The sequence below is a fragment of the Ipomoea triloba genome, chromosome 12 (genome assembly GCF_003576645.1).
Source record: "Ipomoea triloba cultivar NCNSP0323 chromosome 12, ASM357664v1".
NCBI lineage: Eukaryota > Viridiplantae > Streptophyta > Magnoliopsida > Solanales > Convolvulaceae > Ipomoea > Ipomoea triloba.
The window spans coordinates 26262259-26274389 of NC_044927.1; the positions used below are offsets into that span (position 1 = coordinate 26262259).

Consider the following 12131-nt stretch of genomic DNA (forward strand, 5'->3'; position numbering starts at 1 on the left):
TCCAAAAATGTGTGAATGTAGAGGTTTCAAAGTGTGAATGTAGAGTATAGAAATCGTGAATGTAGATTTATGATTGTGTGAATGTAGAGTTGCCCAGAAATGTGTGAATGTGGAGGTTTCAAATTGTGAATATGGAGTATAGAAATCGTGAATATAGAGTTATGCATGTGTGAATCTGTAATAGAGTTAAAAAGTTCTAGCAACTTGTAGCCTTGTAATGTTTAAATGTGGAGTTCTCAAGTTGTGAATATGGAGTATAGGACCTGTGAATATAGAGTTTTGAATGTGTGAATGCATAACAGTGGTAATATAGTTACTGAACATATAATCCTGTAATGTGTGAATATGGAGTTTACAAAGTGTGAATGTAGAGTATAGTATATGTGAATGTAGAGTACAGTGTATGTGAATGTAGAATATAGTGTATGTGAATGTAGACCAGGTCCACCTTGCAAGGTGAACCTGGGTCCACGGCATAACAACCCTCACTTGACTCATTGTACCGGTTATTGCTATGGATCGGAAAATACTATGCTCACTCCATTTTCTACTATCAATTTTTACTTATACACATAAAATCTTAATGTAGACCTTTGTATTAGGACCCACATGAAAAATGTAACTTATCGGTGTCCGTCATAGAGTAAAATTTGAAAGTCTGTGTAGTAAAACTGTAGCTAGTGTTAATGCTTTACTAATGTACTATATTGGTTAATTTCTAGTGGATTAATAGAACGGTAAAGAGTATTATCTTGATTAATAAAAAGAAAAAAGAAAGCGTTTAATCAGAACAATCAAGAGATAGTGGTTCGCCCTCACTTCAATCACCCTAAGCAAGGTCTAATACATGTTTATTTTTAGTATATTCACCCATTATATATATTTTGATATATGTTCCATTTTAGTGCACCATTCACTATACATATTTATTTTTAGTGTATTGTACGTAAAACAAAATAAATTTATATTACACTAAAAATGAACTTGTATTGGTTAAGGTATACTATATATGAATCCTAATTTACCGTATATATAAGCATTTGCTAGTGAGTTTAGTTTTTAGATAATGTGTGGCATGGAGTGGTAGGATGTATTGCATGATAACATAGGACGATTGAAATATAAAGTTGTATGTTCACAAAGCAATAAGCAAGTTTCTATATTTAGACTAATTCCATTGTAAATTATACTTTTTTGTCCCTGTCTGATTCAGAAATTCTTTAAAAAAAAGAACTTCAAATAATATATTTAGTTCATATATAATTTAGCATATTTATTTACAAAAGTAATACAAGTATTAATTTAAAATTATTTTGAAAAATATAAATACTAAAAATTGCATTTTTAATCCTCCAGTTATACTCGTGGTATGTCTTAGTCTCTGAGTTATATGCGTGACCATCTTTTAACTACTAAATTATGCATGGAGTGATGATTTTAGTTATTGAAGGACTAAATCAACCACTTTATTAAGTAACAAATTAGTTGTAGAAATACTACCCGAGCAACTAAAATCGCCACTTCTCGATAACATACAATTTCTTTTCTAGGTAGTATACAATAGATAAATAGAAAATTTATATTCAATTAAACACAATTATAAACTTGCTATACATACACTTAGCAAGCTCACTTGTTCACATTAAACATACACACACAAAAAAAATTGACATTTAATGAGTTACATAAAATACGTAATATTATAAATGATTGCATGCACCCCAATATCATGCAAGCTTGCATGAAATGTGGTTAGCAAGTAAAGCCATTTGGAACTTGACGTCCACAGTTATTGAGAACCAGGCTAAGAGCAAGCGGCACATTCAGATTAATACCAAGAACATTGAGTCTAATGGCGGTGCAAAGGCAAACCGCCGCCTCTAAATCCGCCAATCCGGCGATCAAGCTGCAGCATGGCAATGTCGGTGGCGTACCCACCACCGCCCCCACCAATCCGCCCAGTAAATTTGCGCACACACCCAATTTTAAAGCATCTCTCGGGCATTGTCCAATTCCTCCGCCACCGTTTCCTCCACCGCCGCCACCATTGGCTCCACCGCCATTGCCACCACCACCACCGGCTCCGGTGCCACTGCCGTTACCGGGGAAAGCAGGGTATTGAGTTGCGGTGGCGGTGGCAAAGAAGAGGAGGTTGAGAGAAAGAAAAATGGCGGCGGCCGAGGCTTGAGCTTTGGAAGCCATAGATGATATGATGTTATCCCAATTCAATTAGAAAGAAATAATGATTATTATCTTTCCTATTGTTAATGAGAGAGTTCGGTGATTGGAGAAACTATCAATGGAGGTATTTATAGTTGGCAAATCAAAAGTCAAAACTGGTGGGTTATTAATGTATGTAGGCTTAATTAATTATAAAATCATTTCACATTAATTAACTTTATAGAAAAACCAATATCTTAAGTTGGTTAATTAATCCGATTAAATTAATATTGACGTCCGTGAGAAGATCGATAAAATCCCAGTTTTGTACGACGATCTGTATCCCGTGATCCAGTTGCTCCAATAATTTCGGGTCATGGCCTAATCCACTTACTAGGTGTGGCATGGAGTGGTAAGATGTATCCCAGTATGAAATTGGACGATTATTGTTATGTCTGTATATAAGAATTGATATATATTAATACATTTTATATATACTGGGAAGGGTTACGTGCAAAGACAAGTTCCGATGTGGTAGTGTGATTAACAAATAAAGGACGCACTTAAGTGCAGAAATATAATGACACATCTAACCTTAAGCATTAAAATGACGCACTTTAAGTACACAAAACAAAGCACATTAAGAAGAAAACTCACGCACCTAAAGTCTTAGGCCAACGCACCTTAAGTACACAAACCACGCACCTAAAACTTTAGACCGACACACTTAAGTTTCAACAACTAATGCACCTAAATCTCAAATCCACGCACCTTAAGAAGGAAAACGACACACCTTAAATTTGACCTAGATGTAAAAAGATCAAATTGACGCCGCGTTTTTTTATCATTGTTAATCTTGGACCTTTATTTAGGCAAAATCGATGGCTCTCATTTAACCGCACAACTGCACAAGAGCCACCCACGTGCATGCGCACTTATTTCTATATACACATACAAGAAGGGAGAGAGAATCTAGTTCATATGAGAACCACTTTTAAGGGAAAATGTAATACTTTTACATTTCGATTTAAAAGTATTATATTTTTACTCAAAAATATTATATTTTTCCTTATAAGTAAGGAGAACATTACTTATTAGAGAAAATGTAATACTTTTACATCAAAATGCAAAATTATTGCTATACATTTTTTCTTCAAAAAGTATTACATTTTTCCCCCTTATAAATGACAAAAATTTTATTCCTGATTTGTATTACATTTCAGCATATAAGTATGGCATTTGCATCTTGATTCAACCCGACACGACCCGTCTTACAAATAAGGATTCGTGAGATGGTCTCACTAACCCAAAAATAAAATACTAAAATTAATAGCATTTGAGTGATTTTACATCAAGAGGGATATGATTTTAATTGCATGTATGTGTGTATAGAATTACTATCTTTTACGTCTAAACTTTTTGACTAGCGGTAAATTTCTCAAAAAATTAATTAAATCTTGACGCAAGATCATTACATTTGTTAATGTACATATATAGAGATATAAAGACTCTCCTCGGCCTCGTCACTTTAAAAAAAACCATGATATTTTATATATTATAAAACATAAAATCAATCATATTAATTTAGTAAAATTTTTATTTCTCAGTAATACAATTGATGAATAAAAAGTTGATAGTGAAATACAATTTAATTAACATTATGATCACATGATAATGAACTTGCTATAAGTACTCTCAGCAAGCTCACTCATTCACATTAAACATAAACATGAAATTGCATAGTGTTATAATAGCTTGCATGCATGCAACATGCTTAGCAAGTGAAGCCATTTGGAACTCGACGTCCACAGTCATTGAGGACCAAGCTGAGAGCCACCGGAATATTCAGATTAATTCCCAGCACGTTGGCTCTGATGGCGGTGCAAAGGCAAACCGCCGCCTCTAGATCAGCCAATCCGGCGATCAAGCTGCAGCATGGCAATGTGGGAGGAGTACCCACCACAGCCCCCACCAATCCACCTAGTAAATTTGCACATACACCCAATTTTAAAGCATCTCTTGGGCATCGTCCTGCTCCTCCGCCGCCGTTGCCGCCGCCGGGGCCATTTCCGGCGCCGGTGCCGGTGGCGGGGAAACCGGGGATAGCAGGGTATTGAGTTGCAGTGGTGACGGCGAAGAAGAAGAGGTTGAAGGAAAGAAAAATGGCGGCGGCTGAGGCTTGAGCTTTGGAAGCCATAGATAATATTGTCTTCTCTGTTGCTAATTTGAGAGTTTGATGGGAAATGATTTGATTGAAGAAATTAGTAATGGCGGTATTTATAGTTGCAAATCAAAACAGGTGGTTACTAATACAGATTTAATTAATTATAGAATTGTGAATAATGCCATTTATGTAGCTAATTAAATTAATAATCACGTCCGTGAAAAAATCGACCATATCCCCGGGGGTTTTTTTTTTAAGACTAATAATTCTATGTTGTTAGGGACCTTGCTTAAAAGTTGCTAGAGAAGATAAATCGCAAGTTGAGTCACCCCAACAATTTTTAAGTTTTCACCCCTGCATGGCTGCATGTGAGCAATACTTTAAGGTGATTGGACGAACCTATTGAACTAATTCTACTAGGCTATCTCTATTTTTTGTTCACAAAAGAAAATTTTCCTCACCCAACCTGACATAATAGTAAGGATAAGTCACGATGACTCAACCAATCATTAAGTGGGAGCACCCGTGCCTGGTATCCACGAAGAGCCCACTATATTAAATGAAAATTTCATGTTATATTTTAATTTACCAATGTTTTAATCTCGCTTAAATTACCATTACCATAACTTGGATTCATTTACGTACACTTTTATCCTTTTAAATTTTTTTTTTATGTAATGAAATAATCATTTAAAACAATTTCTATTTTATCACATCAAAAAAGTGAGAGTACCTTCTTTATTTTATTGCATAATTTTCCAAAAAATTGTAAATTAATATGAATCAATATTTAATATACTACGGAGTAATTTATTGGTTAATTTATGGAAATTAAAAAAAAAAAGTATAAACCATTATTAACTTATGAGATATGTATGAGACATTTTCTTGTGGTCCTTTGTTGGTTAGAGTTACAAGACAAATTTTATCCTGAAAATACATTTGAGCAATAATTTAAAATTGTAAGTCTTCCGGTAAATTAAAGATATGCACTAGATGACGTTGGTCTTTATATATAACGCTATAACATGTGTGACAAATTTAATATATGTGCTACTCCGTGCTTGTTTATTATTTTGTAGTTATTGTTAAAGTGTTTATAACTTTTAAATGTAAACTTTTTTTTATTAAGTATAGTGTGAATATTTTCATTATAGTATGATATTATTCTTTTTGGAGATGCTTTACCTAAGTTATAAAGGTTGAATGCAAACCCAATTATCTAAATATACATAATCCATTGACTACTACTGTGATTGTGCAAAACACGTTAACATAGATAGTGACAAGTCCACATCCATGTAATCTGTTATGTTCATTTATTTTTGTAACTTATATTTGAAAAAGAAAAAAGAAAAAAAGTTGTTACTGTGATTTTCTAATGTATATAATAAAACACATTATTTTTTTCTTGTTAAAATCATTCATAAAAAAAAAAAACAAGTAGATTCTAAAAAATAAAAAATAAAAAAAAAATAGAGGGGAAATTTAATATAATTTCTTAAATTTTAACTTTTAATAGTATTTAGGGTGCGTTTGGTTCGCACATGGGAATCGGAATCGGAATGGGTATCAAATACTTGGTAAGAGTAATGGGTTTTAGTGAAAACATTTTGCATGTTTGGTAGTAGGATGGAATGGGAATGATTATTAATAGTTGGGGAAGAAAGGAGGAATGAAATAAAACCCTTATTTAATAGTTGTGTTTTTCAATTAATGAGGTATTCCAAATTCATAGTAGTATTCTAAAAACCTGTCAACCAAACAATAACAATACACATACCTTATACCAAAATCCGTCAACCAAACACACCCTTATTGTTAATAAAAGCAACGGTATTTTTTTTTTTAACAGAAAAATGTGAGAAAGCTGTATATCTAACGAAAATAAATCATTTTAGTTTAAAAGATCGAACTGCGCTCTAATTTGAGTTTCAAGAAGAAAGTTTCAAGAAGAAGTAAGATCAGAGCAATCATTTCAGTTTCAAAAAGTGGTGCGTCATGGCAACCGGTGGTTCTACTCCTAAGAGGAGCTTTAAGTGGACCTCTGACTACCACGAAGAGTTTTTTGACGGTGGTTGAGAACTTGGGGGCATTGAAAGTACGTAAATCAAGATTCCTTCCATTGTTGTTACAAGATTTATTTAATTGTTGTTTCGTTTCGAATGTTTTTTTTTTTTTTGTAAACTGGTTTCTTTAACTGATGTTACTACATGTCTTTCAAATCAAGATTTCTTGTTACTGCATGTTGTTTAGTTTCGAATGCTTTTTTTTTTTTAAGGGTATGTGTTTATCAATTAATGAGGTATTCCAAATTCATAGTAGTATTCTAAAAACCTGTCAACCAAACAATAACAATACCCATACCTTATACCAAAATCCGTCAACCAAACACACCCTTATTGTTAATAAAAGCAACGGTATTTTTTTTTTTAACAGAAAAATGTGAGAAAGCTGTATATCTAACGAAAATAAATCATTTTAGTTTAAAAGATCGAACTGCGCTCTAATTTGAGTTTCAAGAAGAAAGTTTCAAGAAGAAGTAAGATCAGAGCAATCATTTCAGTTTCAAAAAGTGGTGCGTCATGGCAACCGGTGGTTCTACTCCTAAGAGGAGCTTTAAGTGGACCTTTGACTACCACGAAGAGTTTTTGACGGTGGTTGAGAACTTTGGGGGCATTGAAAGTACGTAAATCAAGATTTCTTCCATTGTTGTTACAAGATTTATTTAATTGTTGTTTAGTTTCGAATGTTTTTTTCTTTTTTCTTTTTTTTGCAAACTGGTACTGCATGTCTTTCAAATCAAGATTTCTTGTTAGTGCATGTTGTTTAGTTTCGAATGCTTTTTTTTTTTTGAAGGGTATGTGTTTTTCAATTAATGAGGTATTCCAAATTTATAGTAGTGTTCTAAAAACCTGTCAACCAAACAATAACAATACCCATACCTTATACCAAAATCCGTCAACCAAACACACCCTTATTGTTAATAAAAGCAACGGTATTTTTTTTTATAGAACAAAGGTGAGAAAGTTGTATATCTAACGAAAATAAATTATTTTAGTTTAAAAGATCAAACTGCGCTCTAATTTGAATTTCAAGAAGAAAGTTACAAGAAGAAAGAAGATCAGAGCAATCATTTCAGTTTCAAAAAGTGGTGCGTCATGGCAACCGGTGGTTCTACTCCTAAGAGGAGCTTTAAGTGGACCTTTGACTACCACGAAGAGTTTTTGACGGTGGTTGAGAACTTTGGGGGCATTGAAAGTACGTAAATCAAGATTTCTTCCATTGTTGTTACAAGATTTATTTAATTGTTGTTTAGTTTCGAATGTTTTTTTCTTTTTTCTTTTTTTTGCAAACTGGTACTGCATGTCTTTCAAATCAAGATTTCTTGTTAGTGCATGTTGTTTAGTTTCGAATGCTTTTTTTTTTTTGAAGGGTATGTGTTTTTCAATTAATGAGGTATTCCAAATTTATAGTAGTGTTCTAAAAACCTGTCAACCAAACAATAACAATACCCATACCTTATACCAAAATCCGTCAACCAAACACACCCTTATTGTTAATAAAAGCAACGGTATTTTTTTTTATAGAACAAAGGTGAGAAAGTTGTATATCTAACGAAAATAAATTATTTTAGTTTAAAAGATCAAACTGCGCTCTAATTTGAATTTCAAGAAGAAAGTTACAAGAAGAAAGAAGATCAGAGCAATCATTTCAGTTTCAAAAAGTGGTGCGTCATGGCAACCGGTGGTTCTACTCCTAAGAGGAGCTTTAAGTGGACCTATGACTACCACGAAAAGTTTTTGACGGTGGTTGAGAACTTGGAGCATTGAAAGTACGTAAATCAAGATTTCTTCCATTGTTGTTACAAGATTTATTTAATTGTTGTTTAGTTTCGAATGTTTTTTTTTTTGTAAACTGGTTTCTTTAACTGATCTTATTGCATGTCTTTCAAATCAAGATTTCTTGTTACTGCATGTTGTTTAGTTTCGAATGTTTTTATTTATTTATTTATTTTGTTTTATTTGTAAACTGGTTTCTTTAATTAATGTTACTGCATGTCTTTCAAATCAAGATTTTTTGTCACTGCATGTTGTTTAGATTCGAATGTTACTGCGCATATCTTTCAAACTGATTCTGCCTGCTGCTCCCAAGACGAGGGTCTCAACCCGAACAATGATCTGATTCTACCTGCTGCTCCCCAAGAGGGTATCGTTCCCGACTTCAACCCTAAGAATGATTATCAGATGATGTTGTCTGATCCCCAAGACGTCAACGAGGGTCTCAACCTCAATTTTGTTCTCGTCCTAAACCCTGAATTCTTGAACAATGATCATTAGATGATGCTGCTTGATCCCAAGACGTCAACGAGGGTCTAAACCTCAACTTTGTTTCCGCCGTAAACCCTGAATTCTTGAACAATGATCATCAGATGATGCTACCTTATCCCCAAGATGTCGACGAGGGTCTCAACTTCAACTTTGTTCCTAGCGTAAACTCTAAATTCTTGGTATCAGAGCTTAGGTTCGAACTGCTCTGATACCAAGTTGGAATCAGAGCTTAGGTTGTGAGATCTTTGTTATGGACAATAGAATTAGTTCTGCTCTGTTATAAATTGGTGTCAGAACAGTTCGAACCTTTGGGAGCCTAGGTTATGTGATATTGGATATAATACGTAGAAGAACCTAGGTTTTGAACTTTTGGGACATAAGAAATAAAGTTTTTTAGGTATTTTAAAAATTTTGGAAGTATCACGGTGAGAATGTGTGGTATTATATAATTATTGCATGTTGTTTTGGTTGATAACACTTGCATGTGGTGTTATATGATTTGGTACATTTTTTATTTAAGGGATAATGTTTTCACAAAGAATTTATTTCTAGATTGAGATTTAATTTGTTATTCTGGTTTAGCCTTAGCACTTAGGTTTGTTAGTTGCCTAAGTGTGGCGACAATACCCTCAATAAAGTTTTGTAAGCTTCCGCAATGATATTAGTAAATAAAAAAAATAAAGGAGAATTTGGTCTAAATTGGTTTGGTAAAAATAAGAAAGAAAAAAAAAGGCCGTTTTTGGGGTGTTACAAATATGATTCTGTCGGCCGGTCTCGTTCCCAGCTTCAACCCGAACAATGGTCTCATCAACTTTGTTACCGGCTTCAACACGAACAATGATCTCATCAACTTTGTTCCTGGCATCAACCTGAACAATATGATTCTATTGGCGGGTCTCGTTCCCGACTTCAACCCGAAGAATGGTCTCATCAACTTTGTTTCCGGCTACAATATGATTCTGCCGGCAGCTCCCAAGAGGGTCTCGTTCCTGACTTCAACCCGAACAATGGTCTTATCAACTTTGTTCCCGGGCTCCCGGCTACAATATGATTCTGCCGGCTGCTTCCCAAGAGGGTCTCGTTCCCGGCTTCAACCGAACAATGATCAGATGATTTTGCCGACGGCTCCCAAGAGGGTCTCAACTTTGTACCCGGCTTCAACCCGAACAATGATCAAATGATTTTTTCATGCTGCTCCCCATGACGAGGGTCTCAACTAATTTGTTCGACCTTGTTTGCATTTTATTTTGTCATCCATTTTACAACCTAAGTGATAAGTGCTCATTTATCTATATTTTCCTCTCTTTCACGAAGCTATTTTTCTTATAGATCATTCTAAATTTAAAGAGATTGAGACTAATTTGTGGTTATTTTGTAAGGATTTTGTTTTGGAAAGCATTGGAAGCAAAGACGATGGTTTTTATGCATGTTGGATGCATTTGGAGTCAATGGGAGTCAAGGAGAAGCTATAGAGATGGGTGCAACACTTCCAAGGGAGCCTACGAGTTGTATTTTCAATGGTATTGATCATTTGGGCAAATTAAAACAAAAGAGAAGCAAAATGTCAAGGTGTTGAAATTTCTGCACGTCGACATCTTAGTGATTGGACGATATCTTGGCCTATAAATATTCAAATTGAGTGATTCTTGTACTATTGGAACGAAGACTCAAAGGGCTACAACTCTAATGAAGACATTAAAGCTTAAAAATGTAGACAAAGGGGTCAAAATCGTCCAAACTTACAGATTTCGTCCAAAATTTTCACTGTTCGGTATTTTAACCATATCTTAGGCTAGAAATGTCCAAATGAGGTGATTCTTGCGCCATTGGAAAACCAACTTGAAGGGCTAAAACTTTATTGAAGACCACAAAGGCTAATAAAGTAGTTTTTGGGGGTAAAATATTGCCTAGAAGTCAAATCAATTGCACAGAATTTTGAGAAATGCACTGTAAATCGAACAAAAGCATACGGCCACCCATACGTCCGTATGAGAGGTCGTATGGCACCTGCTCTGCTCAGTATTTAAGCTCGTTTTTTAGAATTTTGAACTCGGTTTTGATCTATGGTTGAACCCTAAACACTCCAATTCACTTTCATATTTTTAGGTTAGATTAGGCTTAGATTTATGTTGTTCTTTTTCACTTTTGGAGCTTGTAATCTTGGATTTGAAGCTTGGATTTCAAGATTCTACAACCCATTTTAAAAGAGAAGCTTTCTTTCCCTCATCTCTTTTCTTTTGCAAGATTTATGTTTATTATTTGTGTTTTTGTGTTATTTATGCTATTTAATCATTAGTAGTTAGTTTATGGGCTTGAGTTAGGGTTGTATTATCTATTTTGATGCTTAGATTGTGATTATTGTGAAAAAGGGGAAGAACCCCAACCTAGGGTTCTTGTGTTTGAGTTGAGTCTTTAATTTATCTTACAATAGTTGATGCGTAACAATTGTTGTTTGTGTTTGGAAAGTCTCTCATCTCAATGGGAATTGGATGGAAGACTTGAGCCTTCCCAATTTCGAACCCAATTTCCTTTCTATGGAAATAGGGGTAGATTGGGGCTTAAATAACTTTTGTTCTTCAAGAACTTGGGTTGATACATCATGGGAATGAGGCAACATTTGTTCTAATCCTTGTGGAAACTTGGATTTATCAGTGCTAGCCTCTAGAACCTAGGTAAAATGTTTTTCCCCCAAACTTAAGTGTTAAATCATCTAGATGGTAATGCCCCTAACTTGAGTCTTATTTCTTTATTTTGTATTTATCTATTGTTTATATGTGTTTGTTCTACCTCATTGTCAGTTGCTTAGGTTCTTGCTAATTTCCTTGTGCTAGTGCCTAGTTTTGTAATTGCATATTGCGTGTCATTACCCTCAATTCTTAGCGAAACAACATTTCACGCCTGTACACTCACCATCACTATTTTTGCTACACACCACTAACTGATTCGTTTTCTTTTGCCGCTATCAATATTCCAAAATCTTCTTACATGTCGACTGACTCACACTGGTCCATACACACTACACTCACACCCCCCTCCCTTAAGACCAAACTGTACGTGCAACAAAATAATTTTGACTCCGCTTTGTATTATTTAACGATGTTAACAATTTAGTAGTATTTCAATGTTATTATTTGTATTAAAAAAAATTGCAGTTGTTATATGATGAGAAGTGAAAAACCGGCCGGAAAATATACAAGATTGGAGGATTATTATTAAATAATTATTATTGGGTAATAATTACATTTGACCATGTCTCATTCAACGACAAAAAAACAAAGCTATAAAACTACTAGGATTCAACTGCAGATCTTAGTTGTTGATAATAGAATAGTTTTTTTTTTGAGTGATAAAGAAAATCTACGTGCGGCAGTTACTATGTCAGGGTGTGTATCAGATAAAGGCAAATTATATAAATATCAATTGATCAGAGTACACCTTGTATTATGGACCCTTATCTAAAACTAACTTTCAGATTT

At 34.2% G+C, this 12131-nt stretch overlaps 2 protein-coding genes across 2 annotated transcripts; both read right to left on the minus strand.

The window, feature by feature from the left end:
- Positions 1-1752: 1752 nt before the first annotated feature.
- On the minus strand, positions 1753-2202 carry LOC115999818 (14 kDa proline-rich protein DC2.15-like). Its single transcript, XM_031239743.1, has one exon. The coding sequence runs from the start codon at positions 2200-2202 to the stop codon at positions 1753-1755; it is 450 nt and encodes a 149-aa protein (XP_031095603.1).
- Positions 2203-3934: 1732 nt separating this feature from the next.
- Positions 3935-4357, minus strand: LOC115999819 (14 kDa proline-rich protein DC2.15-like). The gene has a single exon (XM_031239745.1). The coding sequence runs from the start codon at positions 4355-4357 to the stop codon at positions 3935-3937; it is 423 nt and encodes a 140-aa protein (XP_031095605.1).
- Positions 4358-12131: the final 7774 nt, after the last annotated feature.

What these genes read in the sequence shown, in the direction of transcription:
- LOC115999819 (XM_031239745.1), bottom strand. Translation starts at nt 4,357, where the DNA reads ATGGCTTCCAAAGCTCAAGCCTCAGCCGCCGCCATTTTTCTTTCCTTC.
- LOC115999818 (XM_031239743.1), bottom strand. Translation starts at nt 2,202, where the DNA reads ATGGCTTCCAAAGCTCAAGCCTCGGCCGCCGCCATTTTTCTTTCTCTC.